This window comes from Canis lupus, chromosome X, assembly GCF_011100685.1.
Source record: "Canis lupus familiaris isolate Mischka breed German Shepherd chromosome X, alternate assembly UU_Cfam_GSD_1.0, whole genome shotgun sequence".
Lineage (NCBI taxonomy): Eukaryota > Metazoa > Chordata > Mammalia > Carnivora > Canidae > Canis > Canis lupus.
In genome coordinates, this window is record NC_049260.1 from 34,763,720 (window position 1) to 34,789,881 (window position 26,162).

The following is a 26,162-nucleotide window of genomic DNA, read 5'->3' on the forward strand; positions in this document are numbered from 1 at the left end:
GTTCAATGTGGGACTGGAAAGCACTCGGCATTTTGAGCACAAATGGATTTGACACAAGGAATCACACACTCATAAAATCTTTGGGGGAGACCACTGGGTTCCAGAACAATCTGTCAAGGAGGTCATCCAAGCACCAGAAGGCGAACGCTCTAGCCATTACTGCTTCCAAAGAACTGAGGTTGGAAGGCTGGTCTAGTCGCTCCAAATGGCCAACATGTCTCGATGAGCTCTCTTATCAGCAGCTACTAGGAGGAAGATGCCTCAGCCTCATTCTGCTTTCCAAACTGAACATTCAGATCTTAGCTGCAAGAGAGTCTAGTAGCTCACAGCTTTCCAGCCTCTGTGATGAAGGAAGGACATAAAAGATCATAGGGCAGAAACTGAGTGCCACTGGTAGAACCCCACATGGATACTGCTGGAAAAGTAAGAGCAGTGGAATGGCAGAGGGGTCAAAACTACGGGCCTGGGCCGCAAAAGGTAAAACAATGAGAGGTCTGGGGAGAGAAGGGACACGGCAGTTGGGTTTCTAGAACGATTGCTCCTTCAAGATAAAGGGTTGGCCGTGATGGAGTTATCATAGTCCATCAAGGCCAAAGACCATGTAAAGGTGTACTAGGGCATCAAAAAAAAATTTTTTTTTTAATGGGGAAGAGAAGATTCTGAGAGACATCAAAATAAATACACGCCCACGAACTGAGCTTTTAGGCTGGGACACATGTTGTGTTGGAAGGCTAACTCCCCTGAAATCCTCAGTTGGCTTTCGTTTACAGAAATGATAAATTCCCCTTCAAGTCACTGGTAGGGGACTGACTGCCATTGTCACATCTGTAACAATAGTAACATTTTAGGAATACATCGGACACGAAATACTTCAATTTTCTCCTTTCCTCAACAGGTTTATTGCCTTTTAAGAAAATTTTTGTAAAATATAAATACAAAGGCAGAGAATTTACTTACAAAGTTAAAACACAGATTTCAAACATAAACACACAATTCAGAAAATTTTAGTTTTATGTACATTTTCAAGCAACCTCAACATATTATGTTAGTTTTCAATATTTTACAGGGTACAGAAAAAAATAGCTCAAAGTCTTCTTTAAATAAGAGCATAAAATGTTTAAACATATAAACAATCCGGTTTGATGCGTGAAAACTAATTTCACAGCTTTTAAATTAGGATATAAAAGTTTCATACAATTAGTTGTTGTGTGTGGATATGGTTTGAATTTATATTACACGCTACTGGATTACATCCAATAGCATTTACCTGGCCTGAGCAGGTACTCTGTAAACAAAACATAAAGTTACAATTACCAAGTGCCTTCACCCAATTCGCTCCCCCAAACCAACCGTATGGTTCTGGCCACACTTGAAAACAGTGGTGGCCTCTGTCATGGGAGCTTTGTGTGACACCTTGAGTCCAAGTGTGCAGCTCCTTTTCCTCATTTTTTTTTCCTTAAAAAAGAAACGAAAAGAAACTAATGTTCCAAGTAAAAACGAACATATCCCAAAGCAGGTGTGCATTTGAAAAGTAAAGAAACATTATAACAACTTTGTAAAAACTGACTCAGAAGTTTAAAAAGGAAAACAAAACAAAACAAAAAAACACCACATGTTGCTAAGTCCTTCTGACTGGAGTCGTTTCTCTTATATAAAGAAGAGATATTTTCATATGTAATAGTGTCCTTTCTTTACAGAAATAGTCGTATTATGACACATATGCACAAAGATTAACACTATGACACACTGTACACGGCGGGTCTGGCGAGCTCACCAGTAGTCGTCCGAGGCCATGTCGCTGGGGTGGAGCCACTCCATGGACGAGCCCAGCAGAGTCTGCAGCTCGCTAGTGAACTCCACCAGATCTAAGAGCTCCTTGCTTTCTGGGTTAAAGGCCTCCAGGTCTTTGGAGCAAGAGAACAGGAGACTTGCTGAAACTTGCCGGTAAAATTCCGCCTCTGCGATGGTGACGATTTCCACATTCGGGAAATTGCAGCGGAATATGCGGGAAGACATTTTCAGCTTCTTGAGCACATCCGAAAGCAACAGCCAGTTTCGAGGCCTGCGAACAAGACAGGAGAGTAGTTCGAACTTCTGGCCAACCTCGAAGCACTCAGGACTACGAACGCCCACCCTTGATGAGAAGAGTCCCTGGGCTGGCCACCACCGAGGACAGTCACTTCTGCAGTTACATTGCCACCCCGCTTCTCACCATCCTCAGAAGATCTACTTTCAGAGGCGAGAATGCTGGACCTGTCTGGATTTATTAAGAGACCATCGAGAGATGACCGGCTGACTTAGAGGGAAGCAGAGACAGCACCCCGAAGGAGCCTCGTCTCAGGGTGTCACGGTGCTGCCAGAACTGACACACAAGGACCCACTCACTCAGCTCTGGCCACAGCTCAGGTCACCACTCTCCAAGGCGAGTGCCTCACTCCTGTCACCGTGGGCAGCCTTCTGTATCCCGGCCTGAGAGTTGCTCTCGGAGGCCCCCTGGGGTCTTTCCTCCCCGCCGAGACCCCCAAATGGAGCATTATAAATGTGGAAGGCTGGCTGGCTCGCGTTCCCTTCCCCACACTCTCCATCCCCAACCTCCGGTGCTTTTGGGAGGGAGTGACGCTTTGGAGAAGGAAGGTGTTACATTCCTTCTGTATGCCCTGCCACGCTTTATGATTTCTATTACTAATAAAATGTCACCACAACGGCTATGTGTTTACAACTTTGGAGCCTGGGGAGGATGTTACTCATTAAGCACCTGTGTCAACACATAGCACAACAGTCCCCTAATGTGCACACACTCCCAGGGGATTGGTCATCTGCAGCCCCATGGCTGGACCATGGGGGCAAGACTGGATCTAACCAACTTGGATGACGCTCAAGAAGATCCCAGCTAATGTATAATGTTCTTTCCAGCTTTACACGAGAGGTGGTCTAGCAGCATCAGCCAACAGATCTCAAATGCCTTGGAAGGTCCCTAAGGTGGCCTGTTGTGGGGGGCTCCTGAGGAGGACCCAAAGAATTTAGTGACCTAAGGATCCAAGGTGCCCAGACTCTTCTGTGAAATTCCAGTCACTGAATTCAATGTCCTTTGGGCTCCGGGTAGGGGTCCTGTTAAGGGCACTTACACCATGCTGTACTCCCCCTCCACACCTTTTCTAGAAAGGATTGACTGCATTATGTGGGGTTTGTGGGCACTGAGGATTCATTCACCCACCCGCCCTCATCTGCTTATGGGGCTTTCTGACTCCTGCCACCTCAGGAGCAACCCATTGAGTTCTCAAGCACATGATAGTCATGCTCACCCCTGAGCGACGGACACTTGGATGTTGTAACACGGTAAGAGGGGGCTTTCTGAAAACTCAAACTCAAACACATCGCTGTAGGCCTCATCGTCGTCATCCTGGTCCTCTGGTCCTGGGGGGTTTGCTAAAACATCATATCCACTTTCATCATCTGGTTCTGATGGAGGGCAAAAGAGATAAAGAAATCAGTAAGCTGCCACAAGATTTCAGCTGTTGTCAAAAGAGGACTCTAAAAATTCTTGCCCAACTCAGCCCTGCTTACAGCATTGGCTGCCCACCGCCCCTCACCCACACCGGGGAGAAACGTTCTGTAACTCATTCACTTGCCACTGAACTCAAAAGAACCACTGCTCACCACACACAGAGCTGCCATAGAACTCCCAGGAGCCATTGGAGTCTTCGTCACTGCGACCCTGTAGGTCATTTAAGTAATCTGGAGAGAGAAAAACAAGGTAAGACCCACTGGGGCAAATCAAACCCTGGCCGCCTTAGGGGAGGCATGGGGAGGTCACTGTTAGGGCTGTCATATCACCTACATTCCACCTCACAGCGCTCCCTCTTAGGCATGCTTCCAATACCTTGCTCTTGGCCACATGGGACCAGAACCTGCATACCTGTCCACCTGCCTTCCTGATGGGCGGACTACCTTTCCTGCCCCTGGCCCACCAAAAAGGCTACATTGGCAAGCTAAGAATTTTCTCGGCCCTCACAAGCAAAGACAGTACGCGTCTGAATCATGTTATCCCTACTCTGATAGACAGGCTTTCCCCAGGAAGCAGAACTTAAAGGGAGGAAGAGTGGGCCCTGTGGGTTGGGGGGTGGGAGTGGGAGGGTCACTGGACGGAAGTGTGTGAAGAAACCATCTATGGTTGAGTTTTTTTTTTTTTTTTATACTTAGTATGGTTGAGTTTAAGACCATTTCTTGAACTTTGTCATACCTGTTAAAAACTTTTCCATGAGTTCACTGTGAGTCATTTTCATGATGGTTCTACCTGAGTACGTAGCCAAAGTGGGGTCAGCACCATAGGAGAGGAGCAGGCGGACAATTTCCAAGTGATCATTCTCAACAGCGTCGTGGAGAGGTCTAGGAGAGACACATGGTGGGATGGAACCTGTGCCTGCCTCCCACAGGCAAATGGACGTGTGTGCACCAAGCCCCCCGGGCACACTATTTCACCAAGGAGGTGCGGTGCGTACCACTGCTGCCACTCCAGATAGGGAAACTGAGGCACTATGAGTGGCCTGAGGTACAGCAACAACTTACTCTGCTATTATTTCTATGAGTAACCCTTTACAAGGCATGTGAAAGGACAATTTCAAGCCTAATTTGCAGATGCAGATCTATTTTAATCCAGGGCCCAAGGAGGAACTCAAGCCATTAAAATGAAACTCTTTTCAAAAGAACTTAAGTAGTGATAGACTGGAAAAAAGAAAAAAAGAATTTATAGGGGGCAAAACAAACAAACAAAAATCACACCATTATAGAAGCCAAACACCAAACAATTGTTCTACCATTAAAAAAAAAAAAAAAAAAGCCTACTCGTTTTTAAAAAAACTACGTACAAAGTGGAGCCTCTCCTGAAAGCCACACATGAGCAGCTTAGAGATCAATGATCAAGCCTCTGGCCCAGAAGTAGAGTCCCTGGGGCAAAATCTCAGGAGGGTAGAGTCCTCCAGCCCATGTCCACCGAGGTCAGAACATTGCCCTCAGTCCAATCCTGAGGGAATGCTATTTGGAAAGTAGCAAGATACCAAATATTTTTAAGTTTTGCTAATTCTCTGCCTGTCGGGAAAGCCCTATGCCCACCTCCCGGTAGCATCCCATGTACACCACCAGGAAGACGCTTGGGGGACTCCAACCTAGGAGTCTGACCTGAGGTCAAGGACAGGATAGGGGACAGGCCTGAGGACGTGGGTGGACATGGCAGGTCCTACGGGGCCAGTGGCCATTGGCCCTCTGTCTGTATTCCTGAGACTATCAACTTACATATATTTTAAATACAGCAATTTGAGAGATGCTGACAGAGTCTAGGGTTTTAAAATACAACATCTGGGCCCCTGGGTGGCTCAGTGCTTGAGCATCTGCCTTTGGCTCAAGTTTGTGATCCCGGGGTCCTGGGATTGGATCCTGCATCGGGCTCCCTGCAGGGAGCCTGCTTCTCCCTCCACCTATGTCTCTGCCTCTCTGTGTGGGTCTCTCATGGATAAATAAATAAAATCTTTAAAATAAAAGACAAGACCCTCAGTTATTTCACGCAGGCTCCAACATCTTCAGGGAATTCTGTCCAGGGGAGCTTTACTAATTTAAAAGTCCTATCTAAATTTGCCAGAGAGGTTTGTTCAATTCCATTCTAGAAGACTCCGCCATCAACATGCTTAGGTTATCACCTTTCATCTTTCCTTCGGGGGTTTTCCCCATGCCCTCCCGGTTCCTCCCACAGCCACTGACCTGGTTCCGTCCTGGGCACTGCAGTTGACGTCTGCGCCGTACTCGAGGAGATGTCGCACGATGTTGAGCCACCCCCTAGCACAAGCCTCATGGAGGGCGCAGTAACCCGCATTGTCTCGATGGTTCACGTCACAAATCTTGTTCTCCAGGCAGTACAAGACCACCTCCTGTGGGTGGAGAAGAGAGAGGTACACCATCAGAGCACTGCTCAACAAACCCTGTGAGGGTGTCCTGTCCATAGCCTGGCAGTGCCTACTCTCAAAGATGTGCATCCCTGGGGCTCAGAACCCCTGCAACACAGGCGGGTGGGGGGGATGTGCTGGCAAGGCGGCAAGAGCACATGTGATGGAGTGAATGGGTCCATTCAGTAGGTGGTAGTGTAGAAAAACACAAGTCTAGATAAAAGCGTGGATGACCGATGCCCAGAGATTAAATCAGCTGGAGAACATTCCTTCACGTAGAGGGGGGGTGGGGGGGGCCAGGTTTGGTTAGCCAGGTCCTCCCAAGCTCCTGCTTGCAGGGTAAATAGGGTAAAAGAGACACTCTCTCTTTTCACCACATATAACATCGAGAAAGGACACCAAATGCTTCAGATAATCCCACTCTCTATTCTACCTCACACCACCCCACTTGGAGAAGAACCAACATGTAAGATTTTCATAGTTCCTTAAGTTAAGGACAGAGATCCAGAAACCTGTACGCTGCACCCTACACGTCTTGAGAACTAAATAAAACAAGTCTACACACCCCCCGCCCCCGTATCAGAAGGTATCCTGTGTCAACGGTTTGCATTAGAATCACTGTTATTAATCTGACTTCTTTGGTGTGTTAAAATATTAATATGAACCGCTCCCAGTAAGCAGAGCAGTAATTTATTCAATGTTTTATTACCTTGATTAAGAAAGTTTTCAAACACACAGAACAGCATTTGCTACCAGAAAACACACCACACTGTTTTCCTACAAGTCATGCCCAGCAGAGAGCTGTCAGGTTCCCAGAGCTGCAGGTAGGCGGGGCCTGCCTACACTCAGTCTACTTGCTAGTGGGGAGCTGGACGGGGTCAGAGCAGGCCTCCCTGGAACAACTTTTAAATAACTCATCTGTTAAACCTAAAACTGGGGTCATTCCAGCCACCCACAGATGTAAGGTGGGATCTGCAAACCTTCTGTGCCCTTTCTGGGACCCATCAATCAAAAGTGACCATATACTTGGGAGTTAACTAGAACGTTCCATATGTTCACCCTGTGAACCTAATGTTGCATGCTGGTAAACTTGGCCATCGATGCCCTGTTGCTTCAGGTCCTGCTTCCAAAACAGGAGGAGGAAGACAGGAGGAGGAGGAAGACAGGAGGCATGCCCACAGACGCGTTTCTTCGTTCAGACCCCAACCTGCCAGAAAGCCCACAATCCTCTGGGCTCCCAGGCCACCTGCCCCAAGCCCTGGTATCCAGGATACCGCATGAAGCTGCTGCTCTTTTAGCAGGCCCTCACTAGCCAGACTCGAGTGGACGGCTGCAAGCTAATGAGTTGTGTGCCCCAGCCAGGGAGAGGCCTTGTCACGTGGCTCTGGGATCAGGTCTGAACGCCACCGACTGCTGTGCGCAGATCAATTTACCCGGGTCCCGGCGGCCTGCCTGGTGTCCTATCAACCCAGGGTTTATTTGCTCTGACAATTATGGCCTTCACCTGGAAACCTTCATCGCTACTGGGCGGGTATGAGGGAACCTAGAAATGAAAGGACAACGAAGCTGATGGGTAAGTCAACTCTCTTTTCTTGGAGGGTGGCAGGAGAGGCAGCTGTCACCTGCCGGCCAGGTCGGGCTCTTTGCCCATCATGGGCAGCCCTAACTGAACTGTGCTATTTAGAGCATGTCTTATTTTCCCCAAATGAGTCCATCACCTGCTATCCCACAGTAAACCTTTGGGACGGCAGGAAGGTTAAGGTGGTACTATTCTCATTCAACGCTTGAGGAAATTGAGGTCTGGAGAGGTTAAACCCCAAGTTCAATGAAGGTGAGGTACTAGATCTACAGCTCAAGTCGACGGGTAACCAGTCAGGAGGGAAGATCCTGAAGGTCCAAGAGGGCCCCTGTGAGAGGGATGCAGTCCGGCTGTGATGAGGCCCACTCTGTACACTCACCTTGCAAGGAGGGCAGTGGCCTCTACAGTGGTTGATGTCACCCACAGGGACGATGGCTACGAGGCTGGGCCAGTCCTCTACCCAACACAGTTCTTGCTTTATTTTCTATGCTAGACATGGGAGTGTTTGAAGGGCAGCCCACCCATTTCCAAACAAAATTAAACTGTTTTCGTTGGACAATTCTCTGTTAAGCGGCTATAAGCCGAATGCCATTAACCGCAAAATGTAACCATAAAGGCCATAAACCCGACATTGTTAATTAATTAAATGCCTCATTAACTTTTTTAAAAACATGATTTATTCAATTCATAGAAAATTTAACCATCACCACTAAACGCACAAGCATGTGGTTGCACACTGGCATTTTAGCCTAAGAAACAGAAGTCTTTTTATCAGGAGGGAGAGCTTCAAGTGTCTCTAGCCATGCAAAGTGGTCTATTTAACACAGAGGGTGTTTCTAAACCATAAGGACCAGATAACCACAACACAAAGCTCAGACAACCTTCTATGACACATAGTATCTCTAGGTAAGCAGAAAAATCACAGTGGTAAAGATTAACTTCTGCAAGACCCTCCCCAAATCAATGGCTTCGCAAAACACGCCTTTACTGGGGTTAAACAAACTGTCCTTCAACATTCAAAGATTCAGACTGTCAAATCTAAGTGGCCACCATCCCGACATTTTACATCCTGCCCAACGAAATCCTAGAAAGTTGGGGGTTAAAAGTGAATAGTTAAATGTTCGGCATCAAAACTGGTGATTTGTGTAACTTACATACTGAACTTTAGCTGTGAAGGGGTAAACCCCCCCGAGTTGTCCTGACCTAAACATTCCCAGGGCTTCAGACGCTATCAAAACCTGTTACGTAGCTTAATGCGTGGATTGAGTAAGGGCTCTTCCGTCCAGGCCCGAGACCCCCTGAGTTCCACAAAAACCAAGATGGAAACTTCCTTAGAGGACAAACAAGGGTCTCCTGAGGTTTCTGGTCCCAAATGGGGATTGCTGGAAATGTCAAGTTCAGAGGGGAGATTGGGAGCCCTGCCCTCTAAGGCAAATGGAGCAGGGTCACCCTCCTGCTCTCCAGTGTCTGCCAAATCACAGGTCCTTTTTCTCAGCCATGACCAATAACGAGCGAACGCCAGGCACCTGGGCTCTAGCTCAGCGTGTAGAGTATCTGCCCTGTCCTCTTAAGTGCTGCAGCTCTCAGCTCCCAGGAAGCCAACCGTGCCACGTGGGTTTCACCTCCCCTAACCAAAGAATTATTCCAGAGTTCTCTCCCGGCAATCCACAGATCTCTGGAAGAGACATGTCGGTGCAAACGGTAACACAATTAACTGACAACCTAAACTACCCCCAAACTAAGAAATCTGCTAGGGCTTCTTACTTCCTACCCAGTCACTTCCCTGGGGAAGGGAGGGGAGTGGGTGGCAGGTGGAAGGGGCTGGGTTGGGGTCAAGCTCCCCCCTACAGCAGACAGAGGCACAGAGCTGGCCAGGGTATGGGGGCCAGGACTCCGGGCAAGTCCTGGGAGCCCTCGACGGAGCCCTGGGCCGGCACAGGTCTTGCCACCTCGGGCCTCGTCCACACCTCCACACTTAGCCTGCTGAGCCCCGTTTTATTTGCACCATTCAATTCCCAGAGGGCTGATGCCAGCATAAAAAATGCCTTTGCCCTGTGGGCTATTACATCACAATTTCATCTGACAAGTGTGGTGGGGAAGCCGTGCAGGGCAGAGGGGGTAATCTATCTCTCAGAGGGCAACTCCAATGTGAGCGGGTCTTGGAGAGCAGTGGGGTGGGGGAGAGGGAGGGGGTGGTGAGTCTTAGGCAGAGCCAGAGTTCCTCCCCCTCAGGCTCCTGGGCCCTCAAAAAAAAAAAAAAAGACCCTTCTCTTCTGGTGTGCCCCCCACCGCACCCTACCCTACAACCCCTACCCCTGCCCAGACATCTCCCACCTCCTCCCAACAGGGTCCCCGCTTTGCCTGAAACAGCAGAAGCAACCCAAAATAGAGCTAATAACTTCTCTCCCCCTTGCTAATCAGAATCCAAAAGGGCTCATTAAAATTCCCCCAGTCGCCAAGCCCTGGGTTATGTCAGATTTTATATCAGAGATAAGTGAGCGAGACTGGAGGATGCCGAAGCAGCCTACCTGCCTGAACACGAACTGAACATCAGAGAGGCCTTTCTTTTCACACGGCGATTGAACAAGCCAGCAAAGAGACGGGAGCACGAGTGGGGCTCACACAAACATCCTGCTGGAATATCCAGCCTGGCCCCTGATGTGGAGGGGGCTGAGCCCCTGCCCTGGGGCAGGCGGCGGTGGCGGGGAGGGGGGGTACCCCCACCACCCCCAGCCTCGAAGGAGCAACGAGGGTCAGGGGTCTTGGAATGCAGGGCTCCCAAGGCCTCTCACCTCGTAGCCGAGCCTGGCGGCCCGCTGCAGGAGGGTCTCGCCTGCGTTCTTGTTGACGATGAGTCTCCGTGCTTCTGGAGGCATCGGGCGCGACTGGGTGGTCTCTGGAGGGGAGCTTGAGCGTGGCAGCTGTGAGGACTGGGAAGCTGGCAGCAATTGTTGCAAACGGTCGAAGGGCTTCTGGTCCTGCTTGGCTGGTGACAGATCGTAGTCGGAACTGGGCTCAGGCCGCTTTCTGAATCTCCGGACAGTCACCTATCACAAAACCAGGCAGCGCGGATGGTTAGGTCCGGCTTCCGACACCAGCTTCTCCTCCCCTCCTCCCCAAGTAACGGACCGGAGTGGAGGCAGGCATTTTTCCCTTTTCTTTTGTTTGGGGAAGGTGTGGAGAGGGGCCAGGGGTGGGTGGAGAGAAGGGGTTTCATTCTTACTAGTTTGAAACTTCATCACCAGCCTGGAATGGGGGGGCAGTGACTTTTAGGGGAAGGAACCTGGGAAAAGGAAAGCCCCGTCCTCAGAAGCAGAGAGGCGGGCAGGCGGGCAGGCAGGCAGGCAGTGCTCTCCCAGGCCCAGCGGGGGAGCAGGGGGGGCAAGAGGTACCTTGCCATCAGTGTTCTCCACATAGTAGTCTCCTGTCAGTGACAAGCCCTGCCTGGGCTCCTGAGGGATCAGATGCTTGGTTTTGCACAGTCTCTTCCCGGATGGTTTCTCGCTGTTGTCGGTGTATTTCTGCAGCAGGGAGGCAGCCTGGCAATCCTCTTCTTCGTCTGTGCACAGCACATCTGTCTTCTGGCTTTCTTTAATTTTCTGCTGTTTGGCAGGCGGCCTCGAGGCTGGCGTGCAGCTTGGCTGAGTCTGCTTTTTGCCGCTTGCATTGGTGGATGAAAGGCTCTTCATGGGCGGAGAGCCGGAGAACACAGGCAAGCCTAAATCCGGAGGGGGTGGCGGGCGGGAAGGAGGGAGGGGGAGAAGAAGCGGGCGTTACACAGTTGTAGCCGATGCGGAAAGAAAAGCCCATTGTTAGCACTGATCACTGGAGCGGCTTCAGTTTTTAAAGATATACCAATTATGTTTCCAAAGCATTAATATTTTAATTATCCCACATTGAAATGGCAAATAGGTTAACCCACAAAACGCCGCACGGCCAAGTTTCTTCAAAGGACTGGGACAGGAGGGCAGGAGCCCAGCCCTTCCATATCTCCCACCCCCACCCACAGGGGGTGGCGGGGGGACCCCTGGCCAGCCCCTCAGGGTCACCCAGACTGACTTGCCTTTCCTGCCCAGCGCCGGTGAGCAGGAACTAGGAAGCCAAGCTCCCTCCAGAGCCCCTCACTGTACACTCATTCCCAAGGGCAACTGGGGGCTGGAAGGGCCTCGGGGGAAAGCACTCCCCCGGCCACATCCCAGGCCACCCATTTCTCTGGTGTGCTCCCGGGGCCTCTCCCTGCAGGAAGGCAGGTGAGCCACCATCCAGGGCCAGGGTGGGGTGGCCTCTGCATACCTTGTTCATTGTCACTGGATTTGAGGGACTCCTCCGACCAGCTTCTGTTGCCTTTGGCCTCGGCCCTTTTCCTGCTGGGTTTCTCTTCGGGGCTGTTATTGCCCTGGGCGGTGACCTCAGGCTGGGTGGCCTGGGTCACTTCCTTCCTGCCCTGGCGGCCAGGTTTGCTCTCTGCTGCCGACACCTGCTGCTCCCAGCGTTCTCTAAGGTGCAGCAAGTGGCGTTGCTTTTTAGGATGGAGCCCTGTTAATTCAATGCACACCTTCAGGTTGGTCAGCTCACTATAATGTGGCTCTTCTAAGTGGTTAGAGGAACTGTTTGTCATTTCCCTCTCAGGCCAGTCATCTAATGGAGAAATAACTACAAATTAATCAAAAAGCCCCCTGGGGGGGGAGGGAACAATCTGTCTTACACATCACTAAGGGGGTGGGGGAGGGGAGGGGTGGGCCACCAAGTCTCTCGGGAGGGGACTTATTCGTCTTTGGCCATCTTTGGGCTCCGACTCCTGCAGCTGGCTTTGGGGCCAGGGCAGGCGTGAGCGGCTTCCCCGGGGCTCCAGGGCGGGACATGGGGGACCTCCACTGCTCCGCACTAGGGACTTCCCCTGGGCGCCCCGCGGCTCGGGTGGGCAGCACCCCTTGTGTCCATCCACCTCTGGCCACAGGCGCAGGCGGCCGAAGCCGACCAAGCTCACCTTTGGACACTCGTCTCCGCTTGGCTTTCAGCAGAGGGTCCTCCGGCAGCTCTTCGGCGGCCGTCTCAGTGTGGGTGCTGTCACCTGAGACTTTGCGCTTTCTGTCCAGCCGGAGGGTGGGGCTGTGTGGCACATCCACGGCCGCCTGGTCAGCGGGAGGCTCGCTCACAGGCTGCCTGTCCACGAAGTATTTCTCCACAGGAAGATCTTTCTCCTCTGGAGCTTCAAAAGGATCATGTTTGTTTCCAGCACTGTATTCACCTGGGGGAGGGAAGACAGTAGCACAAGGAATGAAGGCCCAAAGGTCACCACAAGAAGGCAGGAGCTCCCTGCCCACGGTAATCTGCCACCAACAGCCCACTCTCCGGAAGACCCGGGGCGCCTGGCACATTAGAGGCACAAAGCCCACCGAGACAGAAGGTCCTGAAGGAAGGGCAGCTGAAGAGCTTCAGCAAGTAAAACAGAAAGTGAGGCATGTGCCACACTCCGCTTTCTCTACCTTCTTATGGTTGGGGCACAAGGAGAATTGGAAGATGAGGCATCGCCACAACTTCGATAGGCTTAGGTCCCTTCTGGGGGCCCTTTCCCATGACGGGGCAGGCAGGAGGGCAGGTGATCCCGCAGGAAGATCCAACCAAGCTAGGGTTGACCCAAGAGATCTCTCGGAAACATTCACTGAGGGTATTATTTTGAAATTAAAGGAAAGCTATGTAATAAAAAGAACAAATAGCTCCTCCATGTCATCTGCAGAAGGGACTGCATCCATGTCCCCTTGGGTCAACTGGAAGATCGTGAAGAAAGGGGGCTGGGGAGGGAGGGAGTGCTGGCAGGCAGAGAAACTGGGGGCCCAAGGGCAACTGGGAGAGGAGCTGGGGGAAGCCAAAGGAGAGGTTTCCTAGTGTGCGCAACAAGGGTCAAGGGCAGTTTCGAAGAAGTCAATCTGATTCACTACGCATCCCGTGTGTCTCTCACATCCGGGGAGAGAAAAAGCGTATTTTACCCCCGACACCTCAATGACACCATGCATACCCACGGGGACACCAGTTCACCCAAGTGGCACCCCTTTCAAGCCTTCCTTTAACATGCAAGCACTGGAGGACTTCCAAACACAAGGCTCCGCCCCCTTTCAGTGTTGGGGTGTCTTGTTGTGCTAAGGCCTGTAGTTGCTGAGCTGCTAGCTCCAGAGCTCCCTATGCCACGTGGGCTCCTTCCGCTCAACCAAGCATGGCCTTGGGACTTGGGACCTCTCCTTAAATCGTCTCAGCTTGACATCATGCACAGGCGGTGCCCTGGCCCAAGAAATGGTTCAACTTCTTGGGTCACCTTTCATCTAATACACAAATAATTTCATACTCATCACCAAGATGTTAAGGAGTGGGAGTTTGGTAGTTCGGTTAACACTGAGAACTGCTCGAGTCTCGAGTCCATGTCCAGATGAAGTCACAAACACACTCTTCATATGCTGACCCCATTCTTCCTCCTATTTCCTCCCGACCCCTGGCCACTTCGAATATCACTCCTGCCCATCGGGCTCCTGCGAAGAGCCTGTTTCTCCCTCTGCCTGTGTCTCTGCATCTCTCTGTCTCTCATGAATAAATAAATCTTAAAAAAAAAAAAAAAACCCACCAAAACCAAAAAACAAACATCACTCCCGCCCCAATATGCGTTTTCTTGGGGACATCACCACCATTTAGTGATGGTCAGCAGTTTGGGGGGGGGGGGGTGTGTGTGGAATTTCTCCCTGGCCTTGGCTAGCCTGTGCGCTCAATGGTGGAAGGACCCCACCACGTGGGTCTTCCGTCACCGCAGCGTCCCAACACAAAAGCTCAGTGGCAGCCGGGTTGACCGCCGGCCTGGGTTGGGCCACGGCACGCAAACGGGGCAGGTTGTGCCTTGCATGCCTGCTGCTCTGTGACCCTCTTAACTGCTCTAGCAGTAACAGTGCTACTTTACAACTCGGCCCCCTTCAGCTGTAAAGTGGGAATATTACTGCAAGCTGCCTCCCGGGGTGGGCTTCATAAACACAGGCTGAGCCCAGCTAAGAGAAAGGCTGGAGAAATCACTCTAACAACAGACGGATGCCAAGACTGTCAGACTAGCTTGAATGTTAGCCCCATTGCATGAGATTTTAGGAAGTGAGCCCTCCTGGTTAACACCAATTGACGTCTCTGGTCGGCCCATCCAGAAAGCCCCGTGGGAGGTGCTGGGGATCAGCTAGCTTTCAGAGCCACCGCGTGCTAATTTTAAAGTCAGTTCAGTATATGTGTCATCCCTCTCCCCACACCTTAGGTAGGAAAGATGGTTCAAACCAGGTGACTGGAAAGCAGGGGTAACTGGGAGATGATGGGCACCTTCTAGGGATCACAACCAGGCAGTGGCTTAGCCGGCCTGGGGCCCTGGCCACCTCGGCTCACACCCGACATGCACCCTGATCAGTTAAGCCACTCTCCACCCCAGTGCTTCAGAGGTCACTTCCACATTTTACACTCTGGCTGCGAGTCTCACAACTACCTGTATCGGTAACAGCCCCAGTTCTTTTCAAGACACACGTCTTGCTCAGGGAGGCTTCTCACAAGTTTTCGCCCTGCCTGCAAACTTCCAACAGTGCGGCTCATTTCTATCTCGCCTACCTGGCCTCTCGCCATGTCAGCAAGCAGTGACTGGAGACCTGTCTCCCTGTTCCTGGCTGAATGACAGTCCCTTCTCCCCCAAGTGGGCAAGAGCCTTTCCCCCTCTGGTAAAATCTGCTTGACAACCTTTCCCCAGGCTAGGTACATCTATCCTCTCCACAAATCTCAAGGCTCTCGGGGCCAAGATCCCAATTCAACTCAGTGAAGGCCCGCCTCACCCCAAGGCCTCACGCTAGCACAACCTTACCCGGGCCAGTAATAATTCTCAAGAGCACCCATCATGACTGTCTGAGATACACATGGCCACGGCTAGGGGGGCAGATTCCATGTCACATGCCTGACCCAGAGCTCGTCGATGAAGCTATTCTAGCCACAACTCCCAGGAATGCCCTTGGAAGCAAAGGAGATGGAGAGCTAGATACACAGGGGTCCTAACCACCAGGTCTACCATCACTGCTACAGGGAGCCCTTCTACGAGTGGGAAGGCATGTGTTCTTGGTCACTGGACCTAAGCAGATGTGAATGTGGCTGTGTTGGGTGGCTTACCACTTGCTCCCTGCAGCGAGGTCCCATGACTCACAGCACATATATCCCATAGTTTATCTCAGTTGTGCCACTGTACTGCCTCATAGAAACCTTGCCATGGTGACATGTAAATGTCACCGTGGCAACAAAGCACCCTCCCCACTGTCAGCACCCCCTCCCCTGTGAGCCCAAAACAAGATGGGAGGGTTCCCCAGGATGGAAATTCCCTCCTCTGCACGGAACTATAGCACCTCCAACAAAGGCTAACTTTGTGGAAGCTCCTGCCCTCTACCAAACCCAACATAGTTTACAAACACACAGGTGCTCAGTCTGAGAAAGAGAAGTTTCGTGAAAAGCCCCTTGACTGAGGCTTCTTCCAGGTCCTGCCCAGGCACTGCCACTGAGCAGGTCCTGGGTCTGCCCCAGTCAAGTGGCTGGCAAGAGAGACCATCACTCTTGGTTCATAAGGGTGCGGCCAATTATCTCCTTGTCCCTCCCCACCTTCAAAAGGCCACTGATGGTTCCCCTATTAACAAACTTCCAAGTTTGAGAAGTCTCCTGAGGCATCTGTCAGACTTCTAAAATTAAAACTTAATCCAGCCACCCCTACTACCATAAAGAGCAAATGAAAATCCTGATGGTGTTTTTGACTCCATTTGCTCTTCTTAGGTCAGCCCCTCCCAACAAGATGCACCCATGCCTGGGCAGCTGGGGCCACGCAGGAAGCACATGCCATCTCACAAGCTCCTGGGGGCTACAGGAGTGGAGGGCTGCCTTGGAAGAGGGAAGGCATCTGGAAGGCATCCTGTGCCCTCTTTGTCGCCCCTGCCCCTCCCACATCCCTACCCCAGCTGCCATGTGCTCAGCTTGGCTCTCTGCCATGTGGACACCCGTGAGGGGAACCAACGTGGAGCAGGGCCCGAGCCCCCATGGGTGCAAGACATGAGGGCCAAAAGGACCAGAAGGCCCGTTAATTTGCAGCAGAATGGATCCAGCACCTACCATCCTCTGGATGAGGAGGTGACAGCAAGGACAATGGCTTCTCTAGACCAACCACAAGCCATGAGTCCCCAGAAGGTTGGGGATGGTGCCCCGCCTCCTTCGTTGGGCCCCCTGCCCCCACCAGGTCTTTAAAAGTGAGCCCATTGGTCTGAGCCTGGAGGGACTCAGGGCAGCAGAGAACGGAACCCTTTCAGAGTCATCTGGGCTCTGCTCTCCGTTGCCTAGATTGAGCGCTCAACTCCAGGTTCAGCAGGAAAGATGGGGAGGACACAAACTTCCCTGGGAAGAAGGCCAGGGTGAGTGAGATGTGAAGAGCAGCAGCCACCCTGGGTCCGGCCACGTTACTGAAAAGCCAGACAAAGGGTGAGGAGACTCCAGGCTGGCTAGCTTCCTGCTCCCTTCCTCTGGCCTATCTCCCCCGTTTCCTCTTGCCAGAGAGGCACCCACCCACTAACTTGGTTTAGCCCACATCTACCCGGTCTCCCGGAGACTTCCCCAACAGCTGGGCTTAGGGGCAAGTCCGGGAAAGAAAGAGCTGCCCAGACTGAGCATCTGGAAGGAGGAAGGCATTCTTTGCTGCTTTACCCAAGAGCAGCTCAGACCCTCCATACTCCCCTATCAATGCCCCCCTTCCCCCCCCGTGGAAACATAGGCAAATCTTTATTACTCCAGGTACATCAGCGTCCCCACCACTGACCAGCAACAAAAACTCCCTTCTTTTGAGACTTCAGTAAAACAGACTGGTCCTGGTGAGGCCTACCCAGAAACCAGCCACAGGCCTTTGACCCCAGAGCTGACTGGGGGGTGGAGGGAGGAGAGGGCTGTGCTCCAGGGAGTCAGAAGCGCCGTGTCTGGGACAAGTTCTCCCCAAACTCCTTTGGGCACCGATGAACTAAGTAGGTGCACACGGGAGACACCAAACCTGTGACATCCAACATCTCACAAATTCACCTCCCACCCCTATTGTCCTGTGTCAGGAGGATCCTGCACCCACTGTCCCCTTGACATTCAGCCAGATGCCCTAACACCACCACCAGTGAAGGTTCCAAGGTCTAGAGTGGGCTGCAGGCCTCGTGCCTGCATATGTAAGAAACGAGGAGAAACACCTGCTCCACTTGCTACCCACACATCCTATTGGCCAGGGGAGTCTCTGGCCAATCCCTTTGAGCAAGTCACACTGCAGTGGGTGACCAGCTGCTGGGCCCAATGAGTGACTTGAGAAAAGCAGTAGCTTTCTTGCCGTTTTGCCTCCCAGGCACAATACAACCTCTGTCCGGTGGGAAAAACCCCCTTGTTTCTACCACATCCTCGGATCGTGCGGTCAACATCTGATGAAGGCCAATGGACCTGCCACAGAACATCATGATCTTATCTCTGTGGTGCCCTCATGGTCCTCCATCCCATTTTAGCAAAACCTCTGCCTTTGGAGGGAGACTAACCGCAGCCTCCGTTCCATGGGTGACCGTCATCGTGGTGGGTGGCGAGTGCCTCTGGCTGGAAGTATCATTCCACTGCTACAAAAAGGAAGGGAAGGGCAGGGAACCGTATCTGTACCCGCTATGAAACAGAACACAATACACACGCCGCGTTTCTGTCTCCTGCTGTCATTATGCTGCTTCTATCGTATCAGACTGTTACTAACTATAGAACCGGTGTTTCCCTAGGAAAGGAGATGTGTCCCAGGAAATAATCTCGCATGGGTACCTCATCCCTGGATATCACCACATTCAAATGGACAACCGGCTCTTCACTCCTCAGAGGGCAACAGCGGACTGTTTCTCTCAGCAGCCCACTGGCCATAGGGCTAGAGCAGCAGAGTTGCTTCCCATAGCCTCCCTCAGCTCTGGGAGCTGTGCCCCCCCCCCAGCAGTGCACCACCACACAATAAGCTGCTTGGGGTTACTTACATCTCTCATTGTCATTCTGGTCGGCAATGGCCTCTTCCAGGGCGACTGACTTTGGCTTTTTGTCCTGATTTCCTTTCAACCTTTCCCAGTCGGCAGGGCTGAATTTGCACACCTCGGAGTCTTTGGTTGTTGGGTGGCCACCTTCTCTCTCTTTCATCTCCAGCTCTGAGAAGCGCATCATTGCACGCTAGAAAGAGAACGGAGACGGGGAAAAAAAAAAAACACAACACCTTACCATAAAAGCTATTTCGTTTGCCTTACCTTAAAGGAAAATAGTTTCAAAGAAAAGTTTGCCCAAAACCAACCACAATTTATGATACAACTGAGATATTTTAAAATGTAATAGATAAAAATGTAAGAGTAGCTATACGTAAGTAATCACACATTCTTTACTTATAAAGCCATATGTATATAGATATATATGCGCTGTGTATGTATATCCATACATACACCATGGCACAGAGACATTCTCTTTTGAAGGTAAATAAAAACAAAACAAAAACACAACGCAAAGAAAACAAAACAAAAAACACAACAGAAAAGAAAACAAAATGCACAATGAATAAAGACGACCATGGCCCACAAACTTCCCTTCGTATATTTGGAAATGAAATTTAACTCAAAAGGTTTATGTAAGATTCTAGTAATAAAAATTTGAAGAACTGACCTCACAGTAAGCAGCGGGTAGACATAAAATACTGTCCTCTTGTAATCCTTCCATCTATGTAATTAAAATGGGCACTCAATGGATCATTTAGATAACTTCATCCATTTTTATAAGCATAAACCAATTTTTTTCTTAACATTGCAACACAATTTGGCTTTATTTATCTTTTAATTAAAAGTAAAATATCTTAAGGAAATTCCTACACAACATCTATCATTCACTAGCAAGTTAAATACAGACTATCCCTTTAAGCGAGCTCTTTTTCTTTTTTTGGTGAAAAAAAAAAAATTGCACGAATCCCACAGACATGCGGCTGCTACACACCTCCACCAAGTATCACGTAAGGCATTCTAAGCAGCACTGCTAGGTATTATTCGTTAACGTACAGTAATGGCAGAGAAATCAAAGCAACTGATAGGTAAACGTCATGCAGTCTTTAGCTGTCCTTTGCAATCATTAATACTTCTGTTAGCAGCATCTGAGTGGAGTTCTCTCAGTATCTACAGAATTTAACTTCAAGTATCCAGACACATGAACCTCCTAAGTGCTACCACTCACGTCCCCGTACCGGACACATTTCATTACATTTACTTGACCGTAAGCTTCATTAACCAAATCTGCCCGGTGCCCTGCCCTACCATACTTCCCCCAATCCACTTTCCACATTAAAAAATAAAAAAAATAAAAAATAAAAAAAAGAACTGACAACTGGCAAAGTCACTGAAATTGGGGGTGGGTGGGGGTGGTGGGCTGGGCGGGGGGGTGGCTCACCTGCAAGGCTCGCTGCTCCCGGCTGAGCTGGCTGGAATCTGCATACAGTTCCGTAGTGACACACTTGAACCGGTCACCCACGTAACCAGCGGAATTTGCGATTCTCTTTGCCAGCTTAGATGGCTTCGGTTTCAGAACTTTGCCATCATTGGACTCTGCCTCATCGGCTCCATCTTTGGTATAGGTGGGGGTGACATCCACGCTTGGTGGGGCACTGCCCACACAAAATGGTTTGGGATCCTCCTGGGTTTTACCAAAAGTTACAGCCGGGCCGTCGCTCCCCAGAGTTGGCTCCAGGAACGGAGTGGCGACTGGCATCCCCAGGTTCTCCTTGCTGGTTCCGGCCGGAACGCTCTCCTTGCTCAAGGTGAAGACTGGCTGGCCCGGGGCCTGTTTGAAAGCGTAAGCTTCGTGGAAGTCACTGATGCGCCCCAGCTCCTCTCGCAGGGCAACGAAATCGCGGTGCGGCTGCAAGGCCGGGTCGGCCGGGGGCTTGGTGGGCTCAGTGCTCGGGCCCACGCTCTCGGCCACGAAGCCCGCCTTGGCCACGTTGGCGTCTGTTTTCCCGTCTGCCTCTTCCCGGAGGAGGTCTACGTAGACAAGTTTGTCGCTCTTGACGACAGTTTTCCCTTGGTTCCAGCCAGGGCTCGGCTTTAGGTTCTTGTCGCCGGGGACCTCTGGGTGCAGCTTGGCGCTGCTAGCCTCCAGCATCTCGGAAAAGCGGTTCCGGAGGGTCGGGTCCTCGTAGCGGGTTCGCTCGTGGGAGCGGGACCTCCTCTCCGGCTTTTCCTCCTTAGTCATCTCAATGGGCGTGTGAGGTATCAACATGGGATGCACCATGCCCAACCCCAGCGCGTCCTGGTAGGTCACAAACTCCGGCCGGCCCGTGGGCAGCCCGTACGGCAGTCCAGGCTTCGGGGCCAGGTGCCCGGGAAAGAGACTGCCGTTGGGCAGCAAAACCGGGTGAGGGTAGACGGGTCCTTTGCCGTGTAGGGAGAGGGGGCTTATAGCGATGCCCTCGGGAGCCGGGTAAGGGAGGTAGCTCCTGGGGTAGGGGATCGGCGGGGACCTAAACGCCTCGTTTGGAGATAGAAATATGGAGCTCGGCGGAAGGCCATTCTCGTTGGCTTTGAAGCTGGGCTCCGGGTTGCCAGCTTTGGCGCCCTTGCTGCTGGTGCCGCCGCTGTGCTTGGCGGGCGTGGTCGGGGGCTGGCCCACGTGCTGAATGACCGACGGCGTGGTGTCCATGGAGCTCCTGCTGGTCTTGCAGCCATCTGCGTTGGCATTGGGGGCCGGCGACGCCGAGGCCGGGCGGCCAGCGCTCGACACGGAGCCCGAGACATTTGTGACCACGGCGTCCGTGCCGCCCATGCGGGGACACGATGAACTGCGCTGCTGCGGTATAGCCCAGTCCAAGGCCTTGTTTTTCAGCGGCATGCTTTTGCCATTGTTCTCTTCGTTAGGGCTTGGCCCGGGCACCACCCAGGACGAGGGCGCCGTGCTGATGATCTCAGATCTATAGATAGCACAGCCGTTTCCGGGAGGAGATAGTGTTTCTTTTGGAATCTCGCTGCCGGAGAGCACGAGGCCGCTTCCAGCTCTGCTGTGAACGAGGACCGTGGGAGCCATCTTTTTCATGTGGTCCGCTTTGGAAGCGTCTACATCCACCATTTTCGCAGACAAGTCCAGGGGCTTATCAGTAACGTCTTTGGTAACTGTCTGCTTCTCCAACAGAGGAGGCGAGCCACCGTCTTTCCTGTCCTGTCCTGCCGCTTTCCGGGCATGCCCGGGAACTGGCGGGCCACTCTCAGCCCCTTCCGGGCCCTTGGGATACTTGCCGTTGGAGAGCCTGGCTGACGGGAACTCGCTGCTCACCGTCATGTATGGCTTTGACAGGGTGACGGAGGGCGAGGTGGAGATCCTGGCGTAGTGCTTGTGAAATTCCGAGTAGGTGTCTGCAGCAGGCTGGGAAGGAAGGTGGACCCGGGGTGAAGGCCGAGGTGAAGGAGGCAATAGGAGAGCCGTGTCCCCGGGCAGGCCACTGGTGACTGCCTTGGCGGAGGGCACCCTAGGCTGCTTACTGTTCTGGATGTGGGGGTAGGCGTGGGAATCGACGGGGTTCCCAGGACTGACGCCCATCTTCCAGGGCAGGCTTTTGTCTGCGCAGTGGACCAGAGGGGGGATGGCCGGGGAGGCCGAAGGTGTTGAGAGCCTCATGGGTGAAGCCAGGGAGGACGGGATGTGGGGACTGACGTAGTGAGGTGGCGGCAGGTAGAGAAAGCGCTCCCCGTTGGTGCAGACTGGGGAATACAGCGGCTGGGCCAAGCTGTAGGACTGCTGAGGTAGCAAGGCCTTGTACATGTTCAGTGAATACTTATTTGGCGAGTCGAGGAAAGGGTAGATGGCTGGCGTGGCACCCTCCATGTAAGGATTGACCCAGGGCAGCCGCAGGTAACTAGCACCATTGATGTTGAGAGGGCTCTGTTTGTCGCTGGCAGGCCTGTCCAAGCCCAGTGTTTCTGCTGTGGGTACAGCACTTTTTTGTATTCCAGGTGGCGTTTTATAGATAGCACTGAAGCCATTTGGGGCTTTTCCAGAGACAGCGGAAGCCTCCACCGTCTCAGGTGTGTTCGGTTTGAACTGCATTTCTGGATTTCTCTCGGAAGAGAACCCGAGACCACCTAGAGTGCTCGTGGCGGCCTCCCGACTTTTCTCCGAGCCCAGTCCACACAAGCTAGAATACACGATGTTGCCAGGGACACGCAGCCCTTCCCGAATCAGGCCAGTGCGGTCCATGCTCAGCGCGGCCAGGCCATCGATCCGATGGGCCGTAGTGGCATCCACCTTTGCAGAAGAAGAACACGGGTGTTATTCGAGACGCTCCTTCAAGGAGGCAGGGCCCATCCCAAAGAGAAACCGCTAACTAGTTCAATGTGACATCAGCCTCAACATCTGAACAGAAAGGGTTAAAAAGGTAGACTCCACAGGGGCCCAGGTCCCCTGCCCACTTATCCAAAAGCCTCTGCTGCCTGCCTTCTCACCTCGGTTCAACTAGTATCCTGAAAGCCTGTAAAAGGTTGATCCCTTTAGACTTGGGGCCCATACATTAAATTCAGTCATCTATTAACTCTGGAAAATTCACCTTCTCAGCAAAAATTCTCTGCTGCAACAGAGATGACACCAGCTCCACTACTCCCAGCACCACCCTCATGGGGTAGGGACCTGAACCTCCCAGGCCCATTAGGTTTGGGGGAGGGGGTGCTCACTAGGGTTTTTTTTTCCCCTGGAGGTGGGGAAGCACTACTATTTAACATAACAAGAAACAATCTTCAGTGGGATGGACCATCAGGAAAGGAGAACTTTAGCTGTCTCATTTCTAGATCAATAGAAGAGGCCACGGGTCAAACTCTGGTTGTGTCTTTTGACTTCCTCTCCCTGCTGTCTGAAGATGGGTCAGTGTTTCCTATTTTCCTGGAAAAGGAAACCCTTAGGGTCTATTGGGAGGCTGGAAATTTACCCAACTCCAGGGGACATGGAGGCAGCATGTGGCTTTCTAGAAAAAAGGAGGCACGTATCCTAGTCACTGTGGGACTTGGACATAAATGGGCAGCGTGTGAAAAGGAGTGTGGGGGCCAAGGAGAGCAGGGGTAAGGACCTGGTCCTGCAAAAAAGCAGCAGCCTACTTGGCCCTGCCCCTGCCCTGCCCCCAAAAGGCCCTTGAGCTGCAGGATGGATTACAGATCACTGATAGTCACAGAAGCCGTGAGTCTCTTACCACGTTGTGGTTCAAGGGATTTTCTTCCCTTAGTTCCAGTCTGGCCTTTGAAGCGTCACCATCATTCACAGGAATTTTCCTAGTTAAAAAGGATATGCCAAACTTCGTGAAAGCATTCCCCACTTGATCCACCTTTCCCAGATCACCCCAGAACAGACCAATTTCTAACACCTCCATGTCTCAAACTGCCCTTACCGGAACAACTCCTCCCCAGCGGGCCCCTGTTGAGAGTTGTTCCCACATTGTGCTTCAGCTGGGTTGGAAGAAAACAAAGGAAAGGCAGGGCTCAGAGCGAGGGGGACGTGAAAATCACAAACGTCTCCCAAAACCGGACGCCACTGAAATGAACATCCTGCACCATGTTTTCTCTAGAGAGGCCAAGGAGGCCAATCTGAGCTCTGCCCTCCTAGCAGACCCTCCTGAGCTGCTTTACGTGAGGACTGACATCAGGGGAGTACGAAGGCCAAAGACCGAGGTGGAGACACAGGCTGGAGTCTGTGGGCTGGGTGCATGAGTCACTTCCGTGCTCCTCACGAGGGCAGGCTTTCAAAACTTTTCCCCAAACAAAGTTAGGTACCATGTTCTACAAAAGTGGTTGCCATGGTGATAATGAAGCCATATTTGACTGCCTTTATCAAAATGACGGGGGATACACACGAATATCATACAAATGTCAGCTGCTCCAGGCTCCAGAGAAAGCTGCACATCTGTGCCAGGCTGCTGCGGCTGCCCTGGGACTTGTTATCAGACAGCATCGATAAAGAAAGCGCTCAGTGCCAACTTCCAAATCCCCAGGATAAAATCGCTGACAAGCAGCAGCGGATACCCCGAAGAGCGGCTTCAATCATCTACTGCTTAGCTGCCTCTACCCCACACTCCAAAATTACTGATTAGGGAGCCTACCAGAGCTGCCAGGCAACTGAGACCAGGAGCCGAGGCCCTTGCCAGAATAGGCAGCAGAGGACACCAAGAAACCTGGGGCTTAAATGAAGGAAGGGGTGGCCATCTCCCCATTTATTACTGAGCAAACTATTTGTTTTAAAAGCACATCGAATGCCGATCCACCTGGGCCCACACTCCTGACATTTAGAGTTAAAGCAGCATATAGACTGGGATTAATTCTCCTTCATAAATATGAAATAATAAATTAAGGACGAAAGTGCACTGAAAGGCCGCTTTAGGGGCTAATCTTTTAAAGGGCGGCAATGCTTCGCTGAGCCGGGTTGCCTGTTAAAACTGTAAATCAAGGGCCGGCAGCTAGGCGGGAGATCATTCTCCCCCACCCTGTTTGGGCCTACTCTGGCTGTGAGAAGGTGAGGGGGGCTTCAGCCCGGAGAGCCCAGAGCATGGGGTGGGGGTGGGGCGGGACCGGGGGCACCCACCCCCTCTCCCCAGGCCTCAGCCAGACAGCACATTCACCTGTCTTCGTTGATCCCACACATGCGGACCCTCTCGCTGTTCATCCAGCTGTGAACGTTCCCATACAGGGGGGTTGCTGAAAGCATGTCGTCTTCTTGGATGGCAGCTTTTCTTCAAGCGTCTAGTCTGTTTAAAAAAAAAAAAAATCCCAGGAGGTTGAATAAAGAAGAGCCAAACAGGGAACCAGAGAGGCCCTCTTTCTAGGTAATTCATACAGAAGGCAGGCTGTGCCCAATGTTCTACAGATGTCCAGGAGTGAAGGAACACACCTGACTCGAAGGGTACAAGGGCTGCCCGCAGCTTCCTTGCCGGCGGGGAGGTGTTAAAGAACCATATACCACACCATCCACGCTACTGCACACATCGCACTGCCACCCCCGGCTGCCTCTGCCTGCCCACCCGCCCACCTTCTCCTTTCCCAGCCTTTGGGGAACACGCTTGGCAGTTTATGGCACTGCATCCCAGGGAGCCATATGCAGGTTCTTCTGGGGTCTGAGAGGACCAGGGGTGGTGGAAGGTACAAGGGTCAGGTGTGGCAACCCAAACTACGATGCGTCTCCGGGGTTGTGGTGTGGGCTACTTAACAGATCGAGGGTTAAAAAGAGTCGGTGGGCTGGTGAATCACCCCACTCAGCCCTAGATTAGATTAGGCGCTGAACCCCGGGTGGTTTTGCCTGGGTGGTTTGGCTTGGGAGAGCTACAGAGGGAAGCGGTTGAGTAATTCCATGACGCCTGCTCGCTGGGGACAAGAAATCATTAGTGAGTGCAGAAGTCTTAGCAGCCCAGGCTGCCGGGCTAGGAGCCACTGGCAGGCTGGGAGCAGGCAAAAGCCACGCATTTTCCTTGTCCGGGGAGGGGGAGGCTGCCCAGGCAGAGGAGGGGAGAGCACCTCTCCCCGGCTTTCCTTACCTTCGCTGCCCCCCCCCCCCACATCACATTCTAGTTTGCTGCATGAGTGAAGGGTCAG

At 52.0% G+C, this 26,162-nt stretch overlaps 1 protein-coding gene across 12 annotated transcripts in view; it reads right to left on the minus strand.

Moving 5' to 3' along the window:
* Positions 1-870: 870 nt before the first annotated feature.
* BCOR (BCL6 corepressor) overlaps positions 871-26,162 on the minus strand; it is a 114,181-nt gene continuing 88,889 nt past the window's right edge. For 6 of the 12 annotated variants that reach the window (XM_038587181.1, XM_038587183.1, XM_038587179.1 and 3 more), the window contains exons 2-16: positions 25,196-25,321; positions 23,777-23,855; positions 20,002-22,845; positions 19,231-19,284; positions 18,564-18,750; positions 12,500-12,760; positions 11,806-12,150; positions 10,905-11,230; positions 10,305-10,559; positions 5,752-5,918; positions 4,241-4,386; positions 3,658-3,735; positions 3,303-3,459; positions 1,775-2,062; positions 871-1,455 (exon numbers count right to left, since the gene is read on the minus strand). In XM_038587181.1, coding sequence (XP_038443109.1) covers positions 1,443-1,455; positions 1,775-2,062; positions 3,303-3,459; positions 3,658-3,735; positions 4,241-4,386; positions 5,752-5,918; positions 10,305-10,559; positions 10,905-11,230; positions 11,806-12,150; positions 12,500-12,760; positions 18,564-18,750; positions 19,231-19,284; positions 20,002-22,845; positions 23,777-23,855; positions 25,196-25,281 — 5,286 coding nt within the window. In that variant the 5' untranslated portion in view covers positions 25,282-25,321 and the 3' untranslated portion in view covers positions 871-1,442. Of the gene's footprint in view, positions 2,063-3,302; positions 3,460-3,657; positions 3,736-4,240; positions 4,387-5,751; positions 5,919-10,304; positions 10,560-10,904; positions 11,231-11,805; positions 12,151-12,499; positions 12,761-18,563; positions 18,751-19,230; positions 19,285-20,001; positions 22,846-23,776; positions 23,856-25,195; positions 25,322-26,162 lie in introns of all 12 variants that reach the window. The other 6 variants (XM_038587187.1, XM_038587185.1, XM_038587188.1 and 3 more) reach the window with 6 other exon arrangements.